Below are 13,806 nucleotides of genomic sequence, written 5' to 3' on the forward strand. Positions count from 1 at the left end.
ATATTCATTGGTTTAAAAGAATGAGAAAAAAACTGAAAAGGATTGGTATCAAATGCTGAAAAGTATTTTCCTCAAGCTGGATAAGGAGGAAAGGCCTCAAGAGTATGGATCAACATTGAGGAATAACATTAGAAGTTTCTTAATTTGTAATTTCTTACTTCAGAACACTGAATGAAGATACTCAACAAATGAGTTGAATGGAGTATTGGTCTCCAGAGGAAATTAAGTACTGTAATCCTGCATACCTGCACTTCTGTAACTCAAATCCCCAAGAATCTTGTCACCCACTTTCCTTAGCTTCCAGTGTTGTCGTAGTCTGAGTAGCTCAGAGTTAAAGTCTCGTTGATGTTTATGTTCCTGATTTTCGGCTACTGATTTATTTAACCTTTCTGCTCCCTTCAAGAGAATCTGAGCAGCACCTGCTAGGGATTTCTTCTTCCCACACAGTTGTAAACCCTGAAGGAAAACAAAAATAAAGTAAAACCCATGGAATCCAGGATTCAAGCCACCAGCAAAAAAAATAATAATAATCGAGGAAAATAAATCTTAAAAATTAAAATAATAGGTAAAAATGCACGTTTAAAATTGTAAAAGCCAATGTTATTTGAAGTAACACATAAATCATTGGTGAAGACAGGAGCAAATATTCAGCAAGCAGATTGCCTTGATCGTGCTTTGCTCGAGTTTATTTGTAAACTTGGGTGGGGTGATAATTATGTATAATGTTATTGTTTGTCTTTCAGGTGGCTATGTGGAGGGGGAGGAACCTGCAGATGCAGTGACAGTTAAATGCTTTTGAAGAATGTGATTGAAAATACAGTATAGAGTAACATCTCGTACACTAACTTTGTACAGTATTGTATTTTTCTCTTTTAAACTGTTTATTCTTAATGCAGGTGTATTAGTTCGGCATGGCAAGATTAAGTCTCAAGCAACCGGAAAATATACTTATCCAGCATCTACCAACACCCATAAGTGCCATATCAATATCACTTTAACTACAAATATCTCAAAATCCAAACGCAGAAGCTTATTCAGTCTTGATACATCATCTCAACCCAAAAGGCTGACAATTCCTATCCTTCCATTATTGCTGATTGACCTGCTAAGTTTCTCCAGCAGTTTATTTTTTGCTCCAGATTATACAGTCAGTTTCCTGTGTCCCAAACAGTTATCCTATTTAAAACATTAAATTAGCTAAAAGATAATCAAATGGGGTTCAAAAGGAGATAAGCATTGCTAAGACAAATTTCTTCTTTGGCTTGGCTTCGCGGACGAAGATTTATGGAGGGGGTAAAAGTCCACGTCAGCTGCAGGCTCGTTTGTGGCTGACAAGTCCGATGCGGGACAGGCAGACACGGTTGCAGCGGCTGCAGGGGAAAATTGGTTGGTTGGGGTTGGGTGTTGGGTTTTTCCTCCTTTGCCTTTTGTCAGTGAGGTGGGCTCTGCGGTCTTCTTCAAAGGAGGTTGCTGCCCGCCAAACTGTGAGGCGCCAAGATGCACGGATTGAGGCGTTATCAGCCCACTGGCGATGGTCAATGTGGTAGGCACCAAGAGATTTCTTTAGGCAGTCCTTGTACCTTTTCTTTGGTGCACCTCTGTCATGGTGGCCAGTGGAGAGCTCGCCATATAACACGATCTTGGGAAGGCGATGGTCCTCCATTCTGGAGACATGACCCATCCAGCGCAGCTGGATCTTCAGCAGCGTGGACTCGATGCTGTCGACCTCTGCCATCTCGAGTACTTCGACGTTAGGGATGAAAGCGCTCCAATGGATGTTGAGGATGGAGCGGAGACAACGCTGGTGGAAGCGTTCTAGGAGCCGTAGGTGGTGCCGGTAGAGGACCCATGATTCGGAGCCGAACAGGAGTGTGGGTATGACAACGGCTCTGTATACGCTTATCTTTGTGAGGTTTTTCAGTTGGTTGTTTTTCCAGACTCTTTTGTGTAGTCTTCCAAAGGCGCTATTTGCCTTGGCGAGTCTGTTGTCTATCTCATTGTCGATCCTTGCATCTGATGAAATGGTGCAGCCGAGATAGGTAAACTGGTTGACCGTTTTGAGTTTTGTGTGCCCGATGGAGATGTGGGGGGGCTGGTAGTCATGGTGGGGAGCTGGCTGATGGAGGACCTCAGTTTTCTTCAGGCTGACTTCCAGGCCAAACATTTTGGCAGTTTCCGCAAAGCAGGACGTCAAGCGCTGAAGAGCTGGCTCTGAATGGGCAACTAAAGCGGCATCGTCTGCAAAGACAAGTTTCTCTTTTGTCTTGGTGTGAGCTTGCAGGCGCCTCAGATTGAAGAGACTGCCATCCGTGCGGTACCGGATGTAAACAGCGTCTTCATTGTTGGGGTCTTTCATGGCTTGGTTCAGCATCATGCTGAAGAAGATTGAAAAGAGGGTTGGTGCGAGAACACAGCCTTGCTTCACGCCATTATTAATGGAGAAGGGTTCAGAGAGCTCATTGCTCAAATAAAATGAAGTAAAAATATACTTAAATGGAAAATACCTAGTTTTTTTAAAAACTTTCCACATAATATTCTAACAAGCTTCAAATCATTATTTTTTGTGTCAAACACTCAATGTTACACATTAAAAGGTAGACCATTAACATCAATGTGATTAATATCCAAAACTAAATTATTACTTTATGCAGCCATGGACTGATAGAATTTTGATGCACTGTTGAGTGCAAATACCTGCTTGGAAGGCGGTGACTCCTGAGAGACTGGGTCCAAAGTCATGTACTTTTTCTCCTTGAGAACATTAAGTACATCATAAAGTACGCACATTTCTGTCAGTGTACTCCTCAAGTTATTTCTAACTGTATCCCATGGCCACAAGGAGGGCTGAAACTTGAGCATTGCTAAAAATTAGAAAATAAAACAGGATTAAAATATTAACTTTTCCTTCCCTCAGAATGCCCCAAAATATTCAAGAGTCAATGAAGTAAAATACAAATGCTGCAGACACTGTGACTGTAGTAAAAACACAAAAATGCTGGAGGAATGTTTCAGGCCTGAGCTCTTTTTGTGTTTTTACTAAGTCAATGAAGTTCTTTTGAAATATAGCTTTGATTTGCAAGAAACACAGCATCTAATTTGCACATACAAAAACAATAAAGTAAATAGTGATTTGAACTATTTAGCAGCACTGGTTCATGGAGGAATATTATCTAGGAAACAGACAACTTCCCTGCTCTCAACATATTATGATAGCCTTAGCTGTAGCAAAAAAAATGTATAATGTCAACCTGGAAATCAGAAGAGAGCCTGAGAGTACAGCAATGGTACATAAAAATGAATACATGTATTCCATTGGAAAAAAATAACATATAATTTAAGAAATAATGTCACAGTATTCGAACAAATTTGGGACCCGTACATAGAACACAACAGAGAGGGCCTACTGCAGACCTCCACCCCTAAAGTGATAGAATGAGAAGAAGACAAATTGAACTGACCCAGCGTGTACAAGTAGATGATACAATTTTCTTATTTATTTTCATTGTGTGATGACATTGTTTAATGGGTTTATTGTAATGTACATGTTGAACGTTTAGTGGGTAGGGAGGGGGTGGGAAGGAGGGAGGGAAGGGAGGGGGGAAAGGGGAGAAAATGACACTGTATATTCAAGAGGGAAATGTTTGTGTATTTGTGTATTTTGGCTAATATGGTTCATAGTGTGAAAAATAAAAATTAAAAAAAAATGTCAAAAAGCTATACATGTCTGGGACAGCGATTTTAAGAGTATAACTGGACAGAATTAAATCATAAGTTCTATTGTACATTTGAATTATTGGATTAGAAAACAAATCCACAATCATCTGATTCATACTGTCACTGGGCTAAAATCAATGAATAGCCAAAATGATAGGTCTTGACATAGAAAGGACATAGGACTATTCTAGTCTGCCTGGTACTCTTTTTTTCTCCCAGTGTTACGTAGCCCAGTCCACTATTCTTATTCTCCAGTTAAAATGATCACACCTGACACCCTTACCAACTGACAGATTAAATTTCCAGTTCACCAAATGCACCAAGCCAGTTTCACTGTTAGCTATTGAAATGTTCTGGCAGTTCAGACTGGAAACTGAAATAGCATTCTGCACTGGATTTTTTTTTGTGCAACCACTTTTAAATGCTCAAGTTTAGGCCAGAAGATGACACACCTGTTACTGCCCATGTGCGGCCCAGGCTACTAAGGTGCACTAATATGACAATAATTAATATAAAAAATATTTTATAATAATTTTTTTTCATGATTACATTAAATTAAAACAATTTAATTTTCCCTCTGTCTTCTCATCCTCAGGCCAATTTACATGATTAAAATTGGCCTGAGGATGAGAAGACAGAGGGAAAATTAAATTGTTTTAATTTAATGTAATCATTTTAAACACATTTCAAACTATTTATCTCACCTTTGATATTTCAAGACTATTTTAACTTGAAAGGCATTTAAACTTCTACAATAAATTACTGCTCTAAAATACTCCTTCATGTGACAGGAATGTTTCAGCAAAATTTGAACCACTAAAGATTGTTTTGTAAATGCATTGCAACGTTGTCAAGCTTCCTGCTGCATGCCACATTAATTCACAACCCACTCTCATTCAAAACCTACCTATCTGCTACCACTCCAACATAAAAGTTGGACATCTTATTCTTTTTGCAGGAACTTTTCAATCTTTTGGATTGAACACTCAATATTCCAATTTCAGATAAATGGCTCTCACCCCATAATGTCTTGCTAACGGTCGGTATCATGCACCTGACAACCTCACCTAGCCCACATGGGCTTCTCTCTCCACTCTCAGCCTTCTGTTTTGAGACGGGATCACTGATCCAAATCGTTGACAGTTTCTCCTCCCTGAATTTTCCAACGGTGACACCCAACTTTATATTTCTGAGGCTACAAAGTCATCGCTGCAAACCATCCCCCGTGAGATCGTGCACTGCCCTATTTACCACGCTCCCAGACACCACGAGTCGAGAGTGCATTCGGCCACCCCTGGGCTGCTGCCAACTCCGAGGTCCAAGGAGAACAAAGCAACACCAACGACTCTCCTTGCCTTCACCACCGAGTCGCTCGCTCACCCTCTTCGTCGTCGCTGTCCTGCTGCCGCTGCGCCCACTCCTCTCCGCCCTGGGCCTCGGCCTCCTCTCCCTCCGAGTCGCTCCGGTTAAAGTCGATTTTCTGCGCTAACTTGGCCAGATTCTCCGACATGGAGAGCGGCTGCACGTAAGCCTCCGTGCCATCGAGAGCAACTTCTTGCACCTGATTCTCGCAGGCTGCCTCGATACTGATGGTAACAGGCGGACCGGCCGCCATCTCCGCTCGAACCTCGGCGCCGCCAGGTCGCCCGCGCATGCGCGCAACACACCCTCGCTTCGCTTCTCCCATGCTGCACCGGAGGCGCGAATCAGCGTTCTCGAAACGGCACGCAAAGGTGCTGGAGAAACTCGGGGGGGTCCATGGGAAGTAAAGAGCAGCCGACGTTGAGGGCTGGGACATGATGAGAAGAGGGTGGGACGGATCGGACGATCATCGGGGATCGGGGGGAGGGAGGGAGGAAATGAGAAGACGGCGATTGGCAGGTGACCGGTCCAGGCGCACGGATGCCGAAGCACCTGGACCGTCCTGCTGTAGTGGGGGGAAGATAAACCGTTCAGTGAGCAATTTCTCCGACACGCTTCCCCATCAAAAAGCGGCGGCCTTGCATTTATTCTATTTAAAAAACGTACAGCTTTTAATCCAAGACATGTGCAAGACAGCTATTTCGTACTTGAATTGTGTCTACTCTTCTCGATCATACCCATTTGGTCGAAATATCTCAAAAAGAAAAACAAAAGACCCCCCCCCCCCCCCTCCCCAATAATCAAACCCCTCGTCTAAATAAGGAAAACTCGCATATGTAATAAAGGTAGGAATTGAAGGATGACACTTGGAGACCAGGCTGCTCTGTTCACCAGCATCCAAACACCCTCAATTATGCTCATGAATGGGTAAAAGTTCACCTTTGCCTCTTTGACATTATGTCTGATTTTTTTTCTCTCTCCCTAAAGTTAGGAAGGACATAACCTCCTGTCACCACTGAATATGAATTCTGCCTTTCCATTTCATCAGGATTGTTGGTCTCGCTATCAATGAAGTAAAAGCTAAAAATATGCTCGAGATGAAGTCAGTAATAATTGCCTCTTCTTGAGAAAAAAAAACAAAGAGCAAATAAGAGGTATTTGACCTTAAAAAAAATTAAATTTGAGAAAAAAAAATTCTAAACTAGGGCAAATGAAGCCTCAAAAAAATTACATTGATCACACAAAGAGCGAGGTCGTTTCACTTTTGAAATATGTGCTCCCTGCACTATTTCGAACAGCCACAAACAAGGTTGCGCACAGGAGGCTTCATTCATCAAATTTAAAATAATATCCCAGTCCTCACCTGTCAGTGACAACTCCAAGTCATGGCCCCAATCACTCTTGATTTAAACGAGAAAAACTAGCTTTTCAGGTACACCAAAAAGGATTATTGGAGATGTGCACCAACATTTTGCACAGCAAGTATTCTTTCACAGACAGCAAGATGCTAATTATTAAATAGATATTATCAGAAGATATAGGAGCAGAGGTAGGCCCATTGACCCATCATGTCAGCTCCAGTGACACATCCACCACTCAGCCCCTCTCTCCAGCTTTCTCCCCTTAACCCTAATCAAATACCTGTCAATCTCTGCCTTAAATGCACCCAACTCCCTGGCTTCCACAGTTGCCTTTGGCAACAAGTTCCTGACTCACAACTCTGATTAAAACAAAATTCTGCGTCTCTGTTTTAAATTGATGCCCTTATATCCTAAAGTTGTGCCATTTTGTCCTAGAATCACCTACCATGGGAAACATCCTTTTCACATCTACTCTGCCCAGGCCTTTCAGCATTGGAAATGCCTCTATGAGGTTCCCTCCCCCTCCATCTCCCAGTTCTTCAATGAGTACAGTCTAAGAGTCAACAGTCATTCCTCATATGCTAACCCTTTCATTCCGGGTATAAATCTAGTAAATCTCTGAATTCTCTGCAACGCCAGCATGTCTTTTCTCAAATACAGAGCCAAAATCTGTACATAGTACTCCACGTGAGGTCTCACCAGTGCTTTATACTCTCAACATTACATCCCTGCTCTTGTATGCTATTCCTCTGGAAAAGAATGCCAACATTGTATTCACCTTCTTAACTACCAATTTAACCTAGAGGTCAACCTTTAAAGTATCCTGCATGAGAACTCCCAAGTCCTTTTGCACTTCTAAATATTGAATTTTCTCTTTATCTACATAATAGTCTTCAACTATTTCTTCTATCAAAATGCATGACCATACACTTTCCAACATTGTAAATCATCTGCCACCTCTTAGCAGATTCTCCTAATTTAACGAAGTCTCTCTGCAGCCTTATGGGATCCTCAGCAGCACCTCCCTATCACCTATTTTGGTATCATCTGCAAATTTAGACAAAGCTTATCTACTGCATAATCCAAATCATTTATATACTTATGAATAAAGAAAAAACAGCAGATGCTGTAAATCTAAAATAAAAACAGAAGATACTGGAAATACTCAGCAGCACCTTGTTCCTCCTCAAGGTGCCGTTATTCAAAGAGGTGTATCAAGCTTGAGGAACATCACCTCATCTTCTGTTTGAGCATTCTGCAATCTTTTGAACTTAATACAGAATTCTACAACTTGAAGTCATTTGATTTCTCCGTTGGTATCAATCATCCATCTGAGATGATGGGTTTACATGTTTGCTCTTTTATTCCCCGTGACTTTCTCATCCACTCATCCCTCTCTCCTCGGCACCTACCCCAGTGACCGCAGAAAATTATACACTTACACTCACATCTTCTCCCTCACGCCATTCAGAGTCCCAAATAATCCTTCCAAGTAAAGCACTGTCCCTCCCTATTACCTCCTGTTCTTTGGGACTGTGCTTCTCCCCCTGCCCCTCCTGCCCTACCATTTTGTTCAGGTATCTGCTGACATTTGTTCATACCTTGATGAAGGACTTAAGCCCAGCCTACCTGTAAAATGGAGGGGGGTGGTGTTGTACATTATTTAAGCAACACCAATGGGGAGGGTTTTTGTTCTGAATGAGCAACAGATTTAGTAGGTCTCAAAGGCAAGGACTCTGAACACAGTTTTGATGGGGAAGTATTTTATTTACAGAAAAAGTGTGGGAAATGGTAACTGATGCAGCACACACTCACACAGATTACAGCAGCCTTGGGAAAGAAATAGCGGACAATAATGAACGTGGGGAAAATAGCATGGGAACGTACAATGATCAAGGAACAATCACAAGGATGCCTAACCACCTCTTGACTCAGTGCAGACATGGCTCCATGCTAGAAGGGACATAAATTAAACACTCCCAACCCTTTTAACAGTGCCAACAGTCAATCTTGCCAAGTTTCTCCAGCACCATTCCATATTTCTAGGTCTGGAGTGAAGCAGGGTGGTCCCAAGCTGGCAAAAAGAGAGAACAAAGAGCACATGGCAATTTTATAGTGCTGGAGGGTCCAGCCCAGATCATTTACAGGATCCCAATGGCTCAGTGCTAGGAGGGTTAATCCAATTACAGGCAGGCTCCAGAGTCCAGTCCAGGTAATTTACATGGTCCAATAGTGTGCACTAATGGGTGAAGCATAAACAAACCTTGATTTCTAGCTGGTGTGTCCTCCAGCTAGATAGGGGAGAATGCTGTCACATGACAGTCACAACCCTCTAGGAATACTTACTTAATGTTCTTCTATTTTTCTTAATTTTTTCTTCTTTTATTTGAATTGCCAGAGGAAATGTACACAAACATATAGTGTGTTAATCAATGGAAAAAGATTAGTGGGAGGAGGTAACAGAGGCTATATGAAATGAATTGAGTATAATTTGTTAAGATGAGTAAGTCCTTGAAGCTTCTTAATTTTAATGTTAAAGGGTGAAGAAAATGGGAGTTGATGTGGCTTTTCTCCAAGAAACACATTTATCTGAGAAAAATCACTTGAAATTAAAAATAGATTGGGTTGGACACGTAACATCCTCTTTGTTCAACTCTAAAGCAAAAAGTGTGGCAATTTTGATTAAAAAAAAGATGTCCCAATTAAAATTCAAAATGCTGTGATGGATCATGCAGAAATATGGAATGATGCGTTGTCAAATATATTCTGAATTTTGGACATTCCTATGCTCCAAATATTGATGATGAGAAATTTATTCAAGGAATATTTCTAAATCTAGCAAAGGCACATGAAAATATTTTAATAGGAGATTTTATTTTTTTGTTTAGATCCATTGTTAGATACATGAGTAGAGACTAGAACAAGAGCAACATAAGCTACATTGTTATTAATGAGCGATTTGAATGTAATAGATGCATGGAGATTTCATCCTAGAGAGAAAGATTATTCATTTTATTTGACGTTTATTCCAACATTTATTTATTTTTAATTTCAGCACAAATGCAAGTTAGAATTCTTGAAGCTGATTACAAAGCAGGGATTTTATTGGATCACTTGCCTTTATTAATGGCAATCAAAATGCCTGATAAAGAGAAAACAATTTATGGATGGAGAGTGAATTTGATGTTATTGAAACAAAAAAAGATTTCTTTGAGTTTGTTAGAAGACACATTCAGACATTTTGTGATATAAATTTGAACTCTGTAAACTATAAGTTTATTATATGGGATGCATTGAAAGCATATATAAGGGGACAAATTATAAATTTTACTTCAAAAATTAAAAAGGAGTATATGAGAGAGATTGATCAGTTAGAAAGAGAGATAACAGTTTGAGAAAAGGATCTTCAAAAACAGGGTTCTTAAGATCCTTAAGAGTTAACAAGTAAAAAACTTCAGTACAATACATTACTAACTTATAGGACAGAAAGAGAGAGCAATCACAAGAACATAACATATTACAAATTAGGTGAGAAATCGCATAAAATACCTGCTAATATTGCACAACATGTCAGGCAGCATCAATGAAAAGAGAAATAGTCAACATTTCAGCAAAATTAGAAGAGACTAGTTAGTTTTAATTTGCAAGGTGAGTCATAAAAAAATACCCCAAAAGAATGCGTAAAAGCTGTTAACAGTGCTCCAGAAAACCAAAAGGAAAACACTGGAAATGTCCAGTACATCAAGCCAAAAAGCAAATCTATTACAAATAAATAACCTCATCGCAGAAGCAGGCATTTTCGATGCAGAATAAACAAATTACCTGAAATTGTTTAATGTCTTCACCAAAATATCAGATTTATCACATCCCTTGCATTTTTCCATTTCCTTATTTTCTTCAATCAACCAGACTGTATAATCACACCAACCTCCCAATGTCACTGATGTTCCTTTTATTCCCTCTCATTTTCCCAGCCCTGATGATTTTTAGCCTAAAAAAAACCCCTTTTTTTTCTATCCACAGATCCATGGAACAATACCGCAGAGAAACAGGACTTTTGGCCCTTCTCGTCTGTGCTGAACTATTTTTCTGCCTAGTCCCACTGACCAGTCTATAGCCCACCCATCCATGTACCTCTCCAAATTCTTCTTAAATGTTAAAAGTGTCCCAGCATTCACTTCAGCTGGCAGCTCATTCCACACTCCCACTATTCACTGTAAAGTTCCCCTAAACTTTTCCCCTTTCACTCTTAACCCTCGTCCTCTGGTTTGTATCTCACCTACCCTCAGTGGTAAACGCTTACCTCCTTTTACTCTGTCTATACCCCTCATAATTTTAAATACGTCTATCAAATCTCCCCTCATTCTTCTAAGTCCAGAGAATAAAGTCCTAACCTGTTTAACCTTTCCCTGTAACTCAGTTCTTGAAGTCTGGGCAACATCCTAATGAATCTTCTCTGCACTCTTTCTATCTTATTGATATCTTTCCTGAAGTTAGGTGATCAAAACTGCACACAATACTCCAAATTTTGCCTCACCAATGTCTTACACAACTTTACCATAACATTCCAATTCCTATACTTAATACTTTGATTTATGAAGGCCAAATGCCAAAAGCTCTCTTTGCAACCCTATCTACATGTGATGCCATTTTCAGAGAATTATCTGTTTTCCAAAATCCCTTTGTTCTACCACACTTCTCAGTACCCTACCGTTTACCGTGTATATCCTTTCTTGGTTTGACCTTCCAAACTGCAGCAGGTCAAACTTATCTACATTAAATTTCATCTGCCATTTTATAGCCCAATTTTCCAGTTGGTCCATATCCCGCTGCAAGCTTTGAAAGCCTTCCCTGCTGTCCCAAACGCCTATTAGCAAATTTGGTGATCCAATTTACCTTATTATCACCCAGATCATTGATATAGATGATGAACCACAATGATCACAGCACTGATCCCTGAGGCCCACCACTAGTCACAGGCCTCCAGTCTGAGAAGCAAACATCCACTCTCTGGATTCTCCTGTATAGCCGATGTCGAATGTTGCCTGACCAACTGAATGTGTGTAATATTTTCTGTTTTATTCTGTCCATGCCATTCCTAATTAAACTTGATTTCATCCAACACCTTACTTCTGTTTCAATTTTTTTCATCTGCTGTTCATTTTGATGATTTTAAAGTATCAGAATCTCTAAAGAAATAATGGACAAGTGTAAAATTGAAAATGACAGTAATCCGAATCTAGTTAATAGACATTTTAGTTTGTGAATTCAACAGGGAAGGAACCTATGCAATAATATGCTTTTGTAAGAATTTACTCATTAACTACCTTTTCATTTTGTGGTTAAATACCATAAATGTCAAAATTTTAAGAATGTGGATACATTTTTATTTTGTATCAATTCAGGCAATGATAGGACATCTGACAGGACACTTGTGGAGAATCAAAATAAAGTATATTTTATAGTTTAAAGGTCATAATGATTGGCAATGCCACAGATTTGCCCATAAGGGAGCTAGGTGCAATTAATATCTGAGGACTTTCTTTATTTCATGCATAACCTTGAGGCAGTTTCCAGGGCCACTCTGCTGAAGCCATCATCCAAGACAACTTCATTCTCACCCATGCTGTGGTGATGTTTTATCCCAGACAGACATGATACAAAGCTCAAACATCTCATGCAACAGAACAAAAATCATACCAGGTGCTGCTGAACCTCAGAGCATAGCCATAAGCCAAGGTCACAACAGTCATAAGTGATTCTTATCTTGAGCACATGAACTTTCTGATTAGTTATGAAGATTTCACTTATTTTTTTGAAAAGATGTTTCCAAGATTACATGTTTGTCTAAAACAGAACAAGAGCAACATAAACATTTGCATATCCACCAAAATACTGCAAATTAAATAATTACACTAAAATTATGTACAGGTACAACAATGCTGTCTTGAGAATGGTTTGCATTAGGTAAAATATTATACTCATTAACACACATGTAGAACTATAATGTTCACAAAGTGGTATGTAGAGGACAATAGCAGTTCTACAACACAAAATGAGAATCAGACTTTTTGGCATGAATGTGTTATGACATTTGTTGTTTTGTAGCATGTTACTACAAAAATTACAATTACACACAAACAAAATTTTTTAAAAAGTTGTGCAAAAGAGAAAAATTGAGATAGTGTCCACAGGTTTATTGTCCGTTCAGAAATCTGATGGTGGAGTGGAAGAAGCTGTTTTTGTAACGCTGAGTGTGTCTCTTCAAGCTCTTAAACCTCTTCCTTGAAATATGTGTGTGCAAGTTCAGAAAAGTTCTTTGGTTCACAGTCCAATCTCACTTCTCATTCTTCTAAGTTCACTGGTTGTAGGCAATTCTTATACTGTGCACAGAATTTAACATTTTTAAAGTTCACCAGGCTTTGGTGCTTGAAAGGTAAACGGTTACCGCTCAGGAAGGTTCTTGTCGGTTTTCAGAGATTTGTTGTTCCAGGACACGCACAACTGATTTACTTCCATCAGCCACTTCAGTGTCTTGCTGACGAAACTTGTCCCCTCAAGGTTCTCCAGATGACAACCTCTTTTTTTCAGGCCACCTCAGAGTGCCTTTTTATTTCCCTTATCCCAAATGAAACATAAACACCCAGTCCTCTCCTCTTGCATGAACCACAAGGGCTTTGGCCAGGCTGAACTAAGCACTCACAACCCGTCTTCTAAAATGGGGTTTCCCCAAGCTTGCCAGCTTGTCTTGTTCCAGTCCCAGCTGCTGCTGGTGACTAAAACTGCAAAACTGATCTCTGTCTCTTCTTTCTCTCACACACAAGAGAGAAAGCCTCTTTGACTCTCTCCACTTGCAAAATCTCATGACCCTCCTAGAACAGCAAGTTTCACTGCAGACAATCTGCTACTCCGACAAGCTTTTTTTGTAAGCAACAATCCATTAGTGAAGTCTCTTGGATACTCTCCAAAGCTTTTGCGAAGACTGTTGGCCCCAACATGGGACAGAGCTCCAATATTTTAAATAAGAACTATTTTAAAGCGTTTGTATGTTACCTACACTAAAACCTGCCCCAATTTATCTCCCAAAAACATATCCACATACTGTCACAAGTGAGCTAGCAGATATTTGTAATAAGCAGAGGGTCGTGATACAGATTGGGTAACCCATTCTGTGCAAGAGCTGGATGGATTGGAATTTGTAAAATGTGTGCAGGATAGTTTTATACAGCAATATGTAGAGGTACTGACGAGAGAAGTGGCAGTGTTGGATCAACTGTTTGGGAGCGAGATAGGTCAGGTGACAGAGGAATGTGTTGGGGAGCACTTTGGGTCCAGTGATCATAGTGCCATTAGCTTCAATGTAATTATG

At 40.1% G+C, this 13,806-nt stretch overlaps 1 protein-coding gene across 2 annotated transcripts in view; it reads right to left on the bottom strand.

Annotated features, from left to right (window-relative positions):
* The window catches only part of med17 (mediator complex subunit 17), a 34,211-nt gene extending 21,927 nt beyond the window's left edge, over positions 1-12,284 (bottom strand). Inside the window, exons 1-3 of one of the 2 annotated variants that reach the window (XM_069890829.1) lie at positions 12,138-12,284; positions 2,695-2,861; positions 246-456 (exon numbers count right to left, since the gene is read on the bottom strand). In XM_069890829.1, the coding sequence (XP_069746930.1) occupies positions 246-456; positions 2,695-2,859 (376 nt within the window). In that variant the 5' untranslated portion in view covers positions 2,860-2,861; positions 12,138-12,284. Of the gene's footprint in view, positions 1-245; positions 457-2,694; positions 2,862-5,094; positions 5,384-12,137 lie in introns of those variants that run through there. The other variant, XM_069890828.1, reaches the window with a different exon arrangement.
* Between the last annotated feature and the right edge of the window lie 1,522 nt (positions 12,285-13,806).

This window comes from Narcine bancroftii, chromosome 7, assembly GCF_036971445.1.
Source record: "Narcine bancroftii isolate sNarBan1 chromosome 7, sNarBan1.hap1, whole genome shotgun sequence".
In the NCBI taxonomy this organism is placed as follows: domain Eukaryota; kingdom Metazoa; phylum Chordata; class Chondrichthyes; order Torpediniformes; family Narcinidae; genus Narcine; species Narcine bancroftii.